Below are 11,746 nucleotides of genomic sequence, written 5' to 3' on the forward strand. Positions count from 1 at the left end.
CAAGGATGCGTACTACTTCAGAGTGGTACGTAATCCTGTCTTGGAAGTCATGTTGCTAGACAACAATGAACCTACGAGCTATGGAGAAGCGATGGTGGGCCTGGATTCCAAAATGGCTCGAGGCCATATAATCCGAGAGAGGATCCATATATGAAAACAAAGTGTAGACTTTGGAAGAACTACTTGATGGTCGTAAGGCTGTTAGGTACATATGGATTTTAAAAGGAAGACGGACAATGATGGTAAGTATCACCATTAAGAAAGCTCGACTTGTCGTTAAGATGTTTTCCGACAAGTTCAAGGAGTTGACTACGATGAGACTTTCTCACTCGTAGCGATGCTAAGAGTCTGTTGGAATTATATTAGCGATTACTGCATTATTTATGAAATCTTGCAGATAGGATGTCAAAACATTGTTTCCTCGACGATTTTCTTGAGGAAAGGTTGTATGTGATACAACCGGAAGGTTTTGTCAATCCTGAAAGATGCTAACAAGTGTGCAAAGCTCCAGCTATCCTTCTAAGGACTGGAGTAAGCATCTCGGAGTTGGAAGGTATGCTTTGATGAGATGATCAAAGTTTTGGGTGTATACAAAGTTTATGAGAAACTTGTATTTCCAAAGAAGTGAGTGGGAGCACTATAGAATTTCTGATGAGTATATGTTGTTGACATATTGTTGATCAGAAATGACGTAGAATTTCTGGAAAGCATATAGGGTTATTTGGAAAGTGTTTTTCGATGGAAAGCCTGGATTAAGCTACTTGAACATTGAGCATCAAGATCTATAAGGATAGATCAAAACGCTTAATGGTACTTTCAAATGAGCACATACCTTGACATGATCTTGAAGGTGTTCAAGATGGATCAGTCAAAGAAGGAGTTCTTGCCTGAGTTGTAAGGTATGAAGTTAAGACTTAAAGCTCGACCACGGCAGAAGAAAGAGGAAGGACGAAGGTCGTCCCCTATGCTTTTGTCATAGGCTCCATACGGTATGCCATGCTGAGTACCACACCTGATGTGTGCCTTGCCACATATTTGGCAAGAGGGTACAAAGGTGATCTAGGAGTAGATCACCAGATAGCGGTCTAAATTATCCTTAGAGGAATAAGGATATGTTTCTCGGTTATGGAGGTGATAAAGAGTTCGACGTAAAGAGTTACGTCGATGCAAGCTTAACACCTATCCGGATAGCTCTGAGTAGAGATACCGGATACGTATAATGGAGCAACAATTTAGAATAGCTCCAAGTAGAACAGTTATTTGAAATGGCTCCAAATGTAGCGTAGTAGTTGCATCTACAAGATGACATAGAAATTTGCGAAGTACATACGGATCTGAATGTTGCAGACCCGTTGACTGAAACCTCTCTCACAAGCATAACATGATCAAACCCAGAACTCTTTGGGTGTTAGTCACATGGGGATGTGACCTTGAGTGTTAATCACATATCGATGTGAACTGGATTATTGACTCTAGTGCAAGTGGGAGACTGTTGGAAATATGCCCTAGAGGCAATAATAAATTGGTTATTATTATATTTCCTTGTTCATGATAATCGTTTATTATCCATGCTAGAATTGTATTGATAGGAAACTCAGATACATGTGTGGATACATAGACAACACCATGTCCCTAGTAAGCCTCTAGTTGACTAGCTCGTTGATCAATAGATGGTTACGGTTTCCTGACCATGGACATTGGATGTCGTTGATAACGGGATCACATCATTAGGAGAATGATGTGATGGACAAGACCCAATCCTAAGCCTAGCACAAAGATCGTGTAGTTCGTATGCTAAAGCTTTTCTAATGTCAAGTATCATTTCCTTAGACCATGAGATTGTGCAACTCCCGGATACCGTAGGAGTGCTTTGGGTGTGCCAAACGTCACAACGTAACTGGGTGGCTATAAAGGTACACTACAGGTATCTCCGAAAGTGTCTGTTGGGTTGGCACGAATCGAGACTGGGATTTGTCACTCCGTGTAACGGAGAGGTATCTCTGGGCCCACTCGGTAGGACATCATCATAATGTGCACAATGTGATCAAGGAGTTGATCACGGGATGATGTGTTACGGAACGAGTAAAGAGACTTGCCGGTAACGAGATTGAACAAGGTATCAGAATACCGACGATCGAATCTCGGGCAAGTATCGTACCGATAGACAAAGGGAATTGTATACGGGATTGATTGAATCCTTGACATCGTGGTTCATCCGATGAGATCATCGTGGAACATGTGGGAGCCAACATGGGTATCCAGATCCCGCTGTTGGTTATTGACCGGAGAGTTATCTCGGTCATGTCTGCATGGTTCCCGAACCCGTAGGGTCTACACACTTAAGGTTCGATGACGCTAGGGTTATAGGGAATAGATATACGTGGTTACCGAATGTTGTTCAGAGTCCCGGATGAGATCCCGGACGTCACGAGGAGTTCCGGAATGGTCCGGAGGTAAAGATTTATATATGGGAAGTCCTGTTTTGGTCGCCGGAAAAGTTTCGGGTTTATCGGTAATGTACCGGGACCACCGGGAGGGTCCCGGTGGTCCACCAAGTGGGGCCATCAGCCTCGGAAGGCTGCACGGGTCAAGTGTGGGAGGGTACCAGCCCCTGGTGGGCTGGTGCCCCCCCACCGAGGCCCAAGGCGCAAGGGAGAGTGGAAGGGGGCAAACCCTAGGCTCAGATGGGCCTAAGGCCCACCTAGTGGTGCGCCCCCTCTCTCCCCCTTGGCCGCCCCCCTAGATGGGATCTAGGCTGGCCTCCACCCCTAGGGGTGGAAACCTAGGTGGGGGCGCAGCCCCTCCCCTCCCCCTATATATACTTGAGGTTTTGGGCTGCCATAGACACGATTCAATCGCCTTCTTGGCGCAGCCCTACCCTTCTCCCTCCTCGTCTCTTGCGGTGCTTGGCGAAGCCCTGCTGAAGTACCACGCTCCTCCACCACCACCACGCCGTCGTGCTGCTGCTGGATGGAGTCTTCCCCAACCTCTCCTTCTCCCCTTGCTGGATCAAGGCGTAGGAGACGTCACCGGGCTGTACGTGTGTTGAACACGGAGGTGCCGTCCGTTCGACACTAGGATCATCGGTGATTTGGATCACGACGAGTACGACTCCATCAACCTCGTTCTCTTGAACGCTTCCGTGTAGCGATCTACAAGGGTATGTAGATGCACTCTCCTTCCCCTCATTGCTGGTTTCTCCATAGATAGATCTTGGTGACACGTAGGAAAATTTTGAATTTCTGCTACGTTCCCCATCACTTTGGGCCCGTGATCTTAAAGTGTTCATATGTGGAACAAGCCGCATGGTACATATAATGGCGGGAGATATCTATTACTTATTGAAGTAATATTGTGCTAAAATGTTATGCATATTTATAAAGGATATACGATTAACACATAGTCAATCCATTACACTATTTGCTTCATCGAATGTTCAGTTGTACTTGTTTATCGCTCCTCAAAATATCTAGGATGAAATTGATAACATGCGTGCGACAATGGAAGATTAATTGAGAAAAAGATAAGGGCTTGTTTGGTTAGTGGCTTGTAGCCTTTGTGGGCCTTGCCTCTCGAAACGGTGACTAGATGGAGTAAGACGATAGGAACTTTTGCTTAACCAAGCTGGTGTATGTGTGTTTGGTTTCTGTCCATAACATGTTGATGTCTTCAGGTGCTCAAAATGGTTTTCAAACATCAACAAAATAGCAAAGTATTGTTCCCAACTCTTGGGAGGTGTTTGGTTGCTCACATGCTTCGGGGTTGTAAATTAGACAAGGGCAAAAGTTCGAGGTTGAAATATGCATTTCAATCTGCAGGCCTTGGCGGTCAATATTCAACTGTTTGCTTACTTGCGTGCTTGATTGGGCCTACATGACACGGACCTCAGAGTACCCCTCAGCAAGGCTCTAGAGGAACACCCGGATCAGCCGTTTCCTCATATACAAGCACGTTGTGGTGAAAATTGCACTAAGAAGAAAGGATGAAGGATCGGGTTTACAAGCAAGCAAACATGGTGCATAACATGACCCAACGCCCGCATTACCTCAAACAAGCTACACTGGGCCAAGCTCTGGGGAAACGTAAAAAGGGTGCAGGGAACCAAACATGCCTTGATTACTTCTAGACTGCTGATACAACACGCCTGAGTGTAAGGAATGGGACGCCAGGGTAATCATTCACACTGCTTAGATTAAGTACTCCAGAACAAAACAAAACAACTATGCAGATTCTAGAGATAGCATGCAATGTGGTGGGCACCAACTAAACGCACTCTGTTGGAAAAGATGTGATCCGAGGTATTGTACTTTTGTCCCGGGGAGACTCATAAGTGACAATACTATGACATACAAGTACATTCATTACTTAAAGAAAAAGAAGTGTAAAATCCGGTTAATGGCACTCAAATTGGACATGGCCAAGGCATATGATCGGGTAAGAGTGGGAATACCTTCGGGCCATCATGTCAAAGCTTGGTTTTGTGGCGGCTTGGATTGATAGAGTGATGAAGTGTGTTGAAACAACCACTTTCTCTGTCAAGTGAATCGAAAATTCTTCAAAAATTTCACACCATCTAGGGATATCAGCCCGGGGGGGGGGGGGGTCCGATATCTCCGCATCATCTTTTTCGCGTTGACGATCTAAGCTGCATGTTGGAATTCAGTGGACACGCACATCTGTCTTGAGGTGTCTGGGTTGTATCCATGCACCTTGGACACCACATCTTCTATTTGCCAATGATTGTATTGTGTTTTCCCAAGCTTCGATAGACGGTGCCCAAAGACTCCAATCAATTCTGTAAACATATCATATTGGCTCAGGTCAGTTGCTTAACAAAACCAAGTGTGCTATATATTTTAGTGCTAATTGCATAGAAGACATGAAGGTTGCAGTGCATGCGAGTACAAAAATTATGTCAGAATCGTTAATGGAAAAAATAACTAGGCTTGCCCACAGCCTTAGAAGATCAACTGAAAAACAGTTTGAGCATATCTACCCCATGATCAAAAAGCTGGTTAATGGATGGTCGCCAAGGTTGCTTACCAAAGCGAGGTGTGAAGTATTGGTTAAATCTGTGTGTCAAGCCATTCCAACGTATTCAATGAAGTATTTTAAGTTGTCGAAGAATACATGCAGGAAAATTATTGACATTACTGCAAGGTTTTTAGGAGGAAGAAGATATGATCACGACGCGCCACCGATAAATGCAGGGGGAAGAAGACTTTGACACCCCTAAAGATTTTTCTGTATGAGTGTGCTTGTAAGGACATGTGATGCTTAATATATGGCATTAGATCATCTCCAACACAAACCCTCAAAAAGCCCGCAAACATTGAGGTTGTGCTGCCCGGACGCATTTTGCCATCCAATGCCGACCCGTATTTGTCTGCGCACACGTCCGCTTATCCGGTTTCCCGCAAACCAGAAGGAAAACTATCGGAGCTTTACAGGAGTTCGGACATTGACATGACGACTCAAAAGCCACCACGTATCCTCTCTTCGTCTGGATTGGCAGAAGGCTGCTAGGGTGGAAGCACTAAGTTGTTTCACTTTTTTTTCTTCAGGTGCTCATTTGGTGTTGGCGGAAGGCTATTCAGTGTACTAAGTTTTTTTTCTTGAAGTGCTCATTGGTGTTGGTGGAAGGCTATTTGCTGTAGTAATAAGTTGTTTTCACTTTTGGTGCTCATTTGGTGTTTTTCGAAAAGGGGACTAACCCGCGGTGATCATTTGGAGTTGGCGAAAGACTTTTTTCTTTTCTTCAAGTGCTCATTTGGTGTTTGGCAGAAGGTTAGAAAAAGAACACCACTGCTCATTTTTATCTCCGGTTTTTAGTACAGGCATGTCTGGCGGAAAGCTCTAATTAGAATGGAAAATGCTATTAGTATATTGGAAGACACTAATGACCGTGCTAGCTATTTGGCGGAAGGCGGTTGTTGTTTGGTGCGGACAATGAAGGTATAGGGTTGGATGGCTGGCTCGTATAGTATCGTGTCCTTGAACGCTTCTATTGTCCGTTTTAGAGGATATCATTGAAGATGCCCGTAGATCCTTTCATCAAAGAAAAAAGTCGCCATCCAAGAACAATCACCATGTCACACACGTGGTTATGCTTCTTCAACGCCCACTAAACATGTGTTCCGGCACTGTAAAAAGTTTGAAAACGCAGGGCATCGTACTTCTCTTGGACCTGTTTTTCCTAGCGATACTTCTGTTGGACTCACTCGAGACATCAAACAGAGTACTAGTAGCAGAGCTCTTCTCTTCTGTTCCTGCGACCAAAGCGACCCAACCGCACCCGCCACCCCGCTAACAGTTAACCCCCAAATCCAGCCGTCGCGGGCATCTCCCTCCACCTTTCCGCCATGGCGGCCTCGGCGGCGCGCTCCCTCGCGCTCTTCTCCTCCGCCGCCTCGCTCGGCCTCGGCCGCGCCTCGTCCCGCCTCGCGCTCTCCTCCCCCTCCTCCCACTCGGGGCTTCTCCCCCGGCCGGCGCTCGCCTTCCGCGGACGCGCCTCCTTCGCCGCCACGGCCGTCGTGATGGGGAAGGCCGGCGCCGTCGACGCCGAGGCCGACGCAGGGATGGACGCCGTCCAGCGCAGGCTCATGTTCGACGACGAGTGAGTGTCCCGGGCCCCCAATCTCGCCTCGTCAACTTGTCCTGGCTCTGCTGTGAATTGCGCCCGTCTCCTCGTGGAATTTGTCGTTAACTCTGAGGTGTCCGTCTGGCGCTTTGCTGTGAAGAATATTGTTAATTTTGTAGGTTTCGATGAATTTTCCAACCGGGCCATTCCCCTTTCTGTCACCAGGTTCAGGGGATTAGCATAAGCATCTTTTTCTTTTCTTTGGGCTGTCTACTTTGGTGCCGTTAGCGTATTGACATATTATTAGGTTGCGCAGCTATAAAACTTAAACTGAGATAGATTGCCGCGTCCTTTTTATCTTCTGTCAGTATAACTGAAGTGTTGAATTTCCGATGCAGGTGCATATTAGTCGATGAACAGGACAATGTCATCGGCCACGAGTCAAAGTATAACTGTACGTGTTAATCATTTCCTTCATTTCTTTGTGATTGTGTTCCGTAATACCTCATTTTATCATCCATGCTGTCTGCAATATTATCTTCATATTTGGTTAGATAGCCATTGTGTGTTTGACAACATCCATTGAGCTGCTAGAAATTTCTTGGTATTACCATCGACAATGAATCTTTGGTTAGTTGGATGGGTACTCAAGTTTGGCTTAACTTTTTCTATGACCTATGGCCCATGGAAGGGGTTTGTGCCAAGGTACTAGGGAATTGCATTGGATCATACTATTCCAATTTCCAAGCAGTCCCGAACATTTTTTTTTAATCCTGACCAATAGGGTAATGATGATCGCTTCAAGTACTATCTTTACTAGTAGGTTGTATGTGCTTTGCACGTGAATTATGTGAGGGAGAAATTCTCTGCAAAATATATATAGACTTTAAAAATAGTTGGTCATAAGTCTTTCACCTTGAACGAAAATTCACAAGGTAATCATAAATGACAACTTTTTTGTTCAAGAGAGATAAAAATTGGAGCAAGAAAATGGATGGAAGAGTCTAAAATAGAATAGAAGATTGTGGAGAGAGTACATGTGATAAATACATTTTCCATTAGAACTTAGAAGGGGTGTACTAAGTATAATCATGGAAAAATTCGGATTCAAGGAGGCATCGTACGGCCAACAACACTTGGATTTGCCACCTCTCGGCCATCGGATCGAGTTCATCCAACAGTCTGTATTCAAAGTTACTCCCTTCGTTCTGTCGTTCACAAATATAAGATGTTCTGACTTTTTTATGAATCGGATGTATATAGACACGTCTTAGTGTGTCTGTTCACTCATTTCAGTCCGTATGTAATCCATATTGAAATATCCAAAACATCTTATATTTGTAAACGGAGGGAGCATTTGTATACTGTATGGTGGTATAGATAAAAAACATGCATAAAGTTTTTTTTTTCATTAAGAAGAGAAGCAAACAACTTTTCCAGCCAATACAAACTTCAGGTGGAATTTTGAGGCAGACTGACAGCAAAATGAGATGAGCAGGAGCTAATTAAATGCATAATTACAATTTTTTCTATCATCAGTTCATCACATGGAATTTGCATGCTTTGCTGTTTGGTAGCTTGTTGCATTTCAACTGAAGAACTAGGATTGAAGTATCTATTTTAGCAGCAATCAGTTTTGTTTATTAATTGCGGTCTTGTAATTTTAGGCCATCTCATGGAAAAGATAGAATCAGGGCATGCCCTTCACAGAGCGTTCAGTGTTTTTCTTTTCAACTCCAAATATGAGTTGTTACTTCAGGTATATACAACTTCCATTTTACCACGTATCTTGACTATGATTCACTTCTGTTATAGTTTCCAATCAATTAGGTGATATGATTATTTTGTTATGAAGCTTAAGAATGCAAAGTCGCGTTTTGTTTTCAAGATTAGTTCGGGTGATTAAGTCTAGTGTATGTAAGGATGTGTGCATAGCACAGTCAAGTTAAAAAAAGATCAATTTCAGAGGTATCTAGGAGCTTTGGCATAGATTAGCTTGTGGTGAAGCTAAGAGGAGTTGGGTTAGCTGGGCTAGTAATCATGCAAACAGTTATATGCCCATGTATGAAAGTGTGATCTATAGCTTGGTCCATCTACAGTTCAACTTGAAACTAGAATCAAACTTAGTCTGGTTTCACATCTTCTCTGTTAGGCCTATTTTTTTTATGAGATGTCTTGGCCTAGTTGCTGCCCCAAGGTTCAAAAATGTCGGATATTGGTTTCACATCTGTGACTCCAGCATATATGATGTCAGATATCGGATGGTGTATCAGATGATATATAGTTGTATCACTGGAAAATATCTCTATTTGTTTGCTATTCTTGTTCATATCATGCCTTTTTTGTGAAATTAGATGTAGAATAACAATGCTTGAGCATAATGAGTATGTGAATGATTGATTTTTGACTAATTGATTATGAAATACGTAGTAATAAATATAGACTCGTGGGATATTATGTAACGTAAGAAAGTACATCGTAGATGCTATATCCCAAATTTAAGCATATTCTTTCAATCTTCAATAATTTGATGAATTTGTAAATGCATCATATTATTCCTAACACTTTTTTAATAGAGAATCATTGCCATATACAGATACGTCCATATCAGTGGAAACGTTAGGTGAAATGTCTGCCATTTTGGTTGATATATAGGCTGATATGTGTGAAAAATGATATTTTCATAAACGGCTGCATCGGTTTTGCTAGGCTGCGAACATCGATATATCTTGTTCTAAGTAAGATCATTTCAGAGGTTGGTAAGGCCCCTCTTTGGAGGGTGCAATCTCCAGTTCTTCCTTCACTCCTTCTGTTAAAACGAACTGTTGAACTCACTACATAGAAATAGGGCAGGACACTTGACCTGGATCATATGTTAGCATATATTTTTACTACCTTAACCTGCAACTTTGTTTCTGGTTTTCTACACTATGTTATCATATAAATATCTCTTACGTTTTTCCATTACAGACATTTTTTTAATATTGTACTCTTTACAGCAACGGTCTACGACAAAAGTGACATTTCCACTTGTCTGGACAAACACTTGCTGTAGCCACCCTTTACACCGTGAATCTGAGCTCATTGAGGAGAACTGCCAAGGTACATCAATCTGCCCTGAGGCGTGAAGACTGGTTTCATAGCATTAGTTGCACAATCCACATTGTTGCTTCCACCTTACTGAACACCAGTCACAATCTTTTATTCTGGTTCAGGTGTCAGAAATGCAGCACAGAGGAAACTATTTGATGAACTGGGAATACAGGCTGAAGATTTACCAGTTGACCAATTCATCCCACTCGGGAAGATTCTTTACAAGGCTCCATCTGATGGAAAATGGGGCGAACACGAGCGTAAGTGCCTGCCCTTTGTCATAACCGATGGATTTCCAGTTTTCAGGAAATTTTGGTTTTCTGGCATGCTGTCCTATCCGTATTTTGAAGCGCCAACTTATAGATCTTGTGTTTGTTGATTTGTGATCATTGTAGTGGACTACCTCCTGTTCATGGTTCGCGACGTGAAGCTCAACCCAAACCCAGAAGAAGTGTCCGACGTCAAGTACGTGAACCGCGATGAGCTGAAGCAGCTGATTAAGAAAGCAGATGATGGGGAAGGTGGCATCAAGCTGTCCCCTTGGTTCAGGCTGGTGGTGGACAACTTCCTGATGGGCTGGTGGGATCATGTTGAGCAAGGGACTCTGAAGGAGGTTGCCGACATGAAAACCATTCATAAGTTGTAGAATGTGTAGAGCGTCAAGTAACGCTGTTGTCATTCGATAGAGAAATGAGCACAGCTGCTGCTGCTGCTGTAAGTGCGCGTCTTTCATTTCATTTCTTCTTTCCTTTTTGTTCATGGATGTTGCTTCTTATTGTTGTTGTTGAGAAATTCGGGTGCACATTTTGTAAAAAAAGGAAAAACTTTCAATAAAGAGTCTCTGCTCACAATCCTACAAGAACTCTGCTGCTTTTCCGCAAAAAAAGAAGAAAAGAACTCTGTTGCTTTGTTATAGAGTGATCTATCCATTCGGTGAGGGCACTTTTTCTTACCGAAACTTGAAAATTCGATGGGCCGTGCGTGTGATAATGGACCGGGCTGCCAATCTAAACGGTGGGCCTGTCGGCCAGTATTGCCATTTTCAGTCATGGGCTTTTGAAACAAGTTTTCGGTCATGGCTTGAGTATATATACTCCTGCTTCTTATAAATTTACTTTAGGGTTGAAGAACACCACACAATTGGAGATCTACTCCCTCCGTTTTAAATTATTCGTCGCAGAAATGGATGTATCTAGAACTAAAATACATCTAGATACATCCATACCCGCGACAAGTAATTCGAAACGGAGGAAGTATACACGTTCTTTTTGGGTTTGCAATAACAGCTGCTCCCTCCGTTTCAAAATAGATGACTCAACTTTGTACTAATTTAATATAAAGTTGGGTCATCTATTTTGGAACGGAGGGAGTATATACGGTTCAAATGCCCCCCCATATCCCACCCGAAGAGTGTGTATGTTGTGGTAGCTTCACTTGTGGCGGGAGGCATTCGATCACCTCAACGATGCACGTACCACGTTTTGTATATTACTGTATACTAAATAAACGAGAAGTAGCTTTATGCCGTGTCCATGCACGAAGCGAGCAGTACAATTAGGAACATGGCTGCATCCGTGGAAGCTACAGTACGAGAGCAACCGGCCAGCACGGCATGTCATACTTGGCATATAATAGTGAGAGAATTCCTTATTTAACACTAGCTTAAACTTTTATTCCTTATTTAATACTGGAAAAATATTTCTTCCCTATTTAACACAGCCTTTAAATTTTGTTCCCAATATAACACTTTTATCTCTTTTTTATGCAAACAATGTTAAATGACATGTGAAATGACAATTCTACCCTCATACATCTATTTAGTTCTTTTATTTATTCTGCTGTCCTATTTAAGGGTGGAATCCATGGTTAGTGTAACAGGATGGTGTCATATTCCTGGAGATCACACATACGCTAACTCCCTACTGGATGAATTTCTTAAGCTAGCATGCACATAGCACACGCATGTATAAAACAACATGACCGCCGGCTTGCTTGATTGACGGCTCGACTAGACGAAACATGCACACGACACACGCGAACAATACGAGGACACGCCGAGTTGATTACAAAAGG

The 11,746-nt window shown here is 43.1% G+C and overlaps 1 protein-coding gene across 1 annotated transcript; it reads left to right on the plus strand.

Annotated features, from left to right (window-relative positions):
• The first annotated feature begins 6,250 nt into the window (after positions 1-6,250).
• LOC123055768 (isopentenyl-diphosphate Delta-isomerase I) lies at positions 6,251-10,529 on the plus strand. Its single transcript, XM_044479638.1, has 6 exons — positions 6,251-6,616; positions 6,979-7,034; positions 8,248-8,339; positions 9,580-9,682; positions 9,796-9,933; positions 10,069-10,529. Exons 1-6 carry the CDS (start codon positions 6,363-6,365, stop codon positions 10,317-10,319), a joined length of 894 nt encoding a protein of 297 aa, XP_044335573.1. The 5' UTR covers positions 6,251-6,362; the 3' UTR covers positions 10,320-10,529.
• The last annotated feature ends 1,217 nt before the right edge of the window (positions 10,530-11,746 follow it).

This window comes from Triticum aestivum, chromosome 1A (assembly GCF_018294505.1).
Source record: "Triticum aestivum cultivar Chinese Spring chromosome 1A, IWGSC CS RefSeq v2.1, whole genome shotgun sequence".
Lineage (NCBI taxonomy): Eukaryota > Viridiplantae > Streptophyta > Magnoliopsida > Poales > Poaceae > Triticum > Triticum aestivum.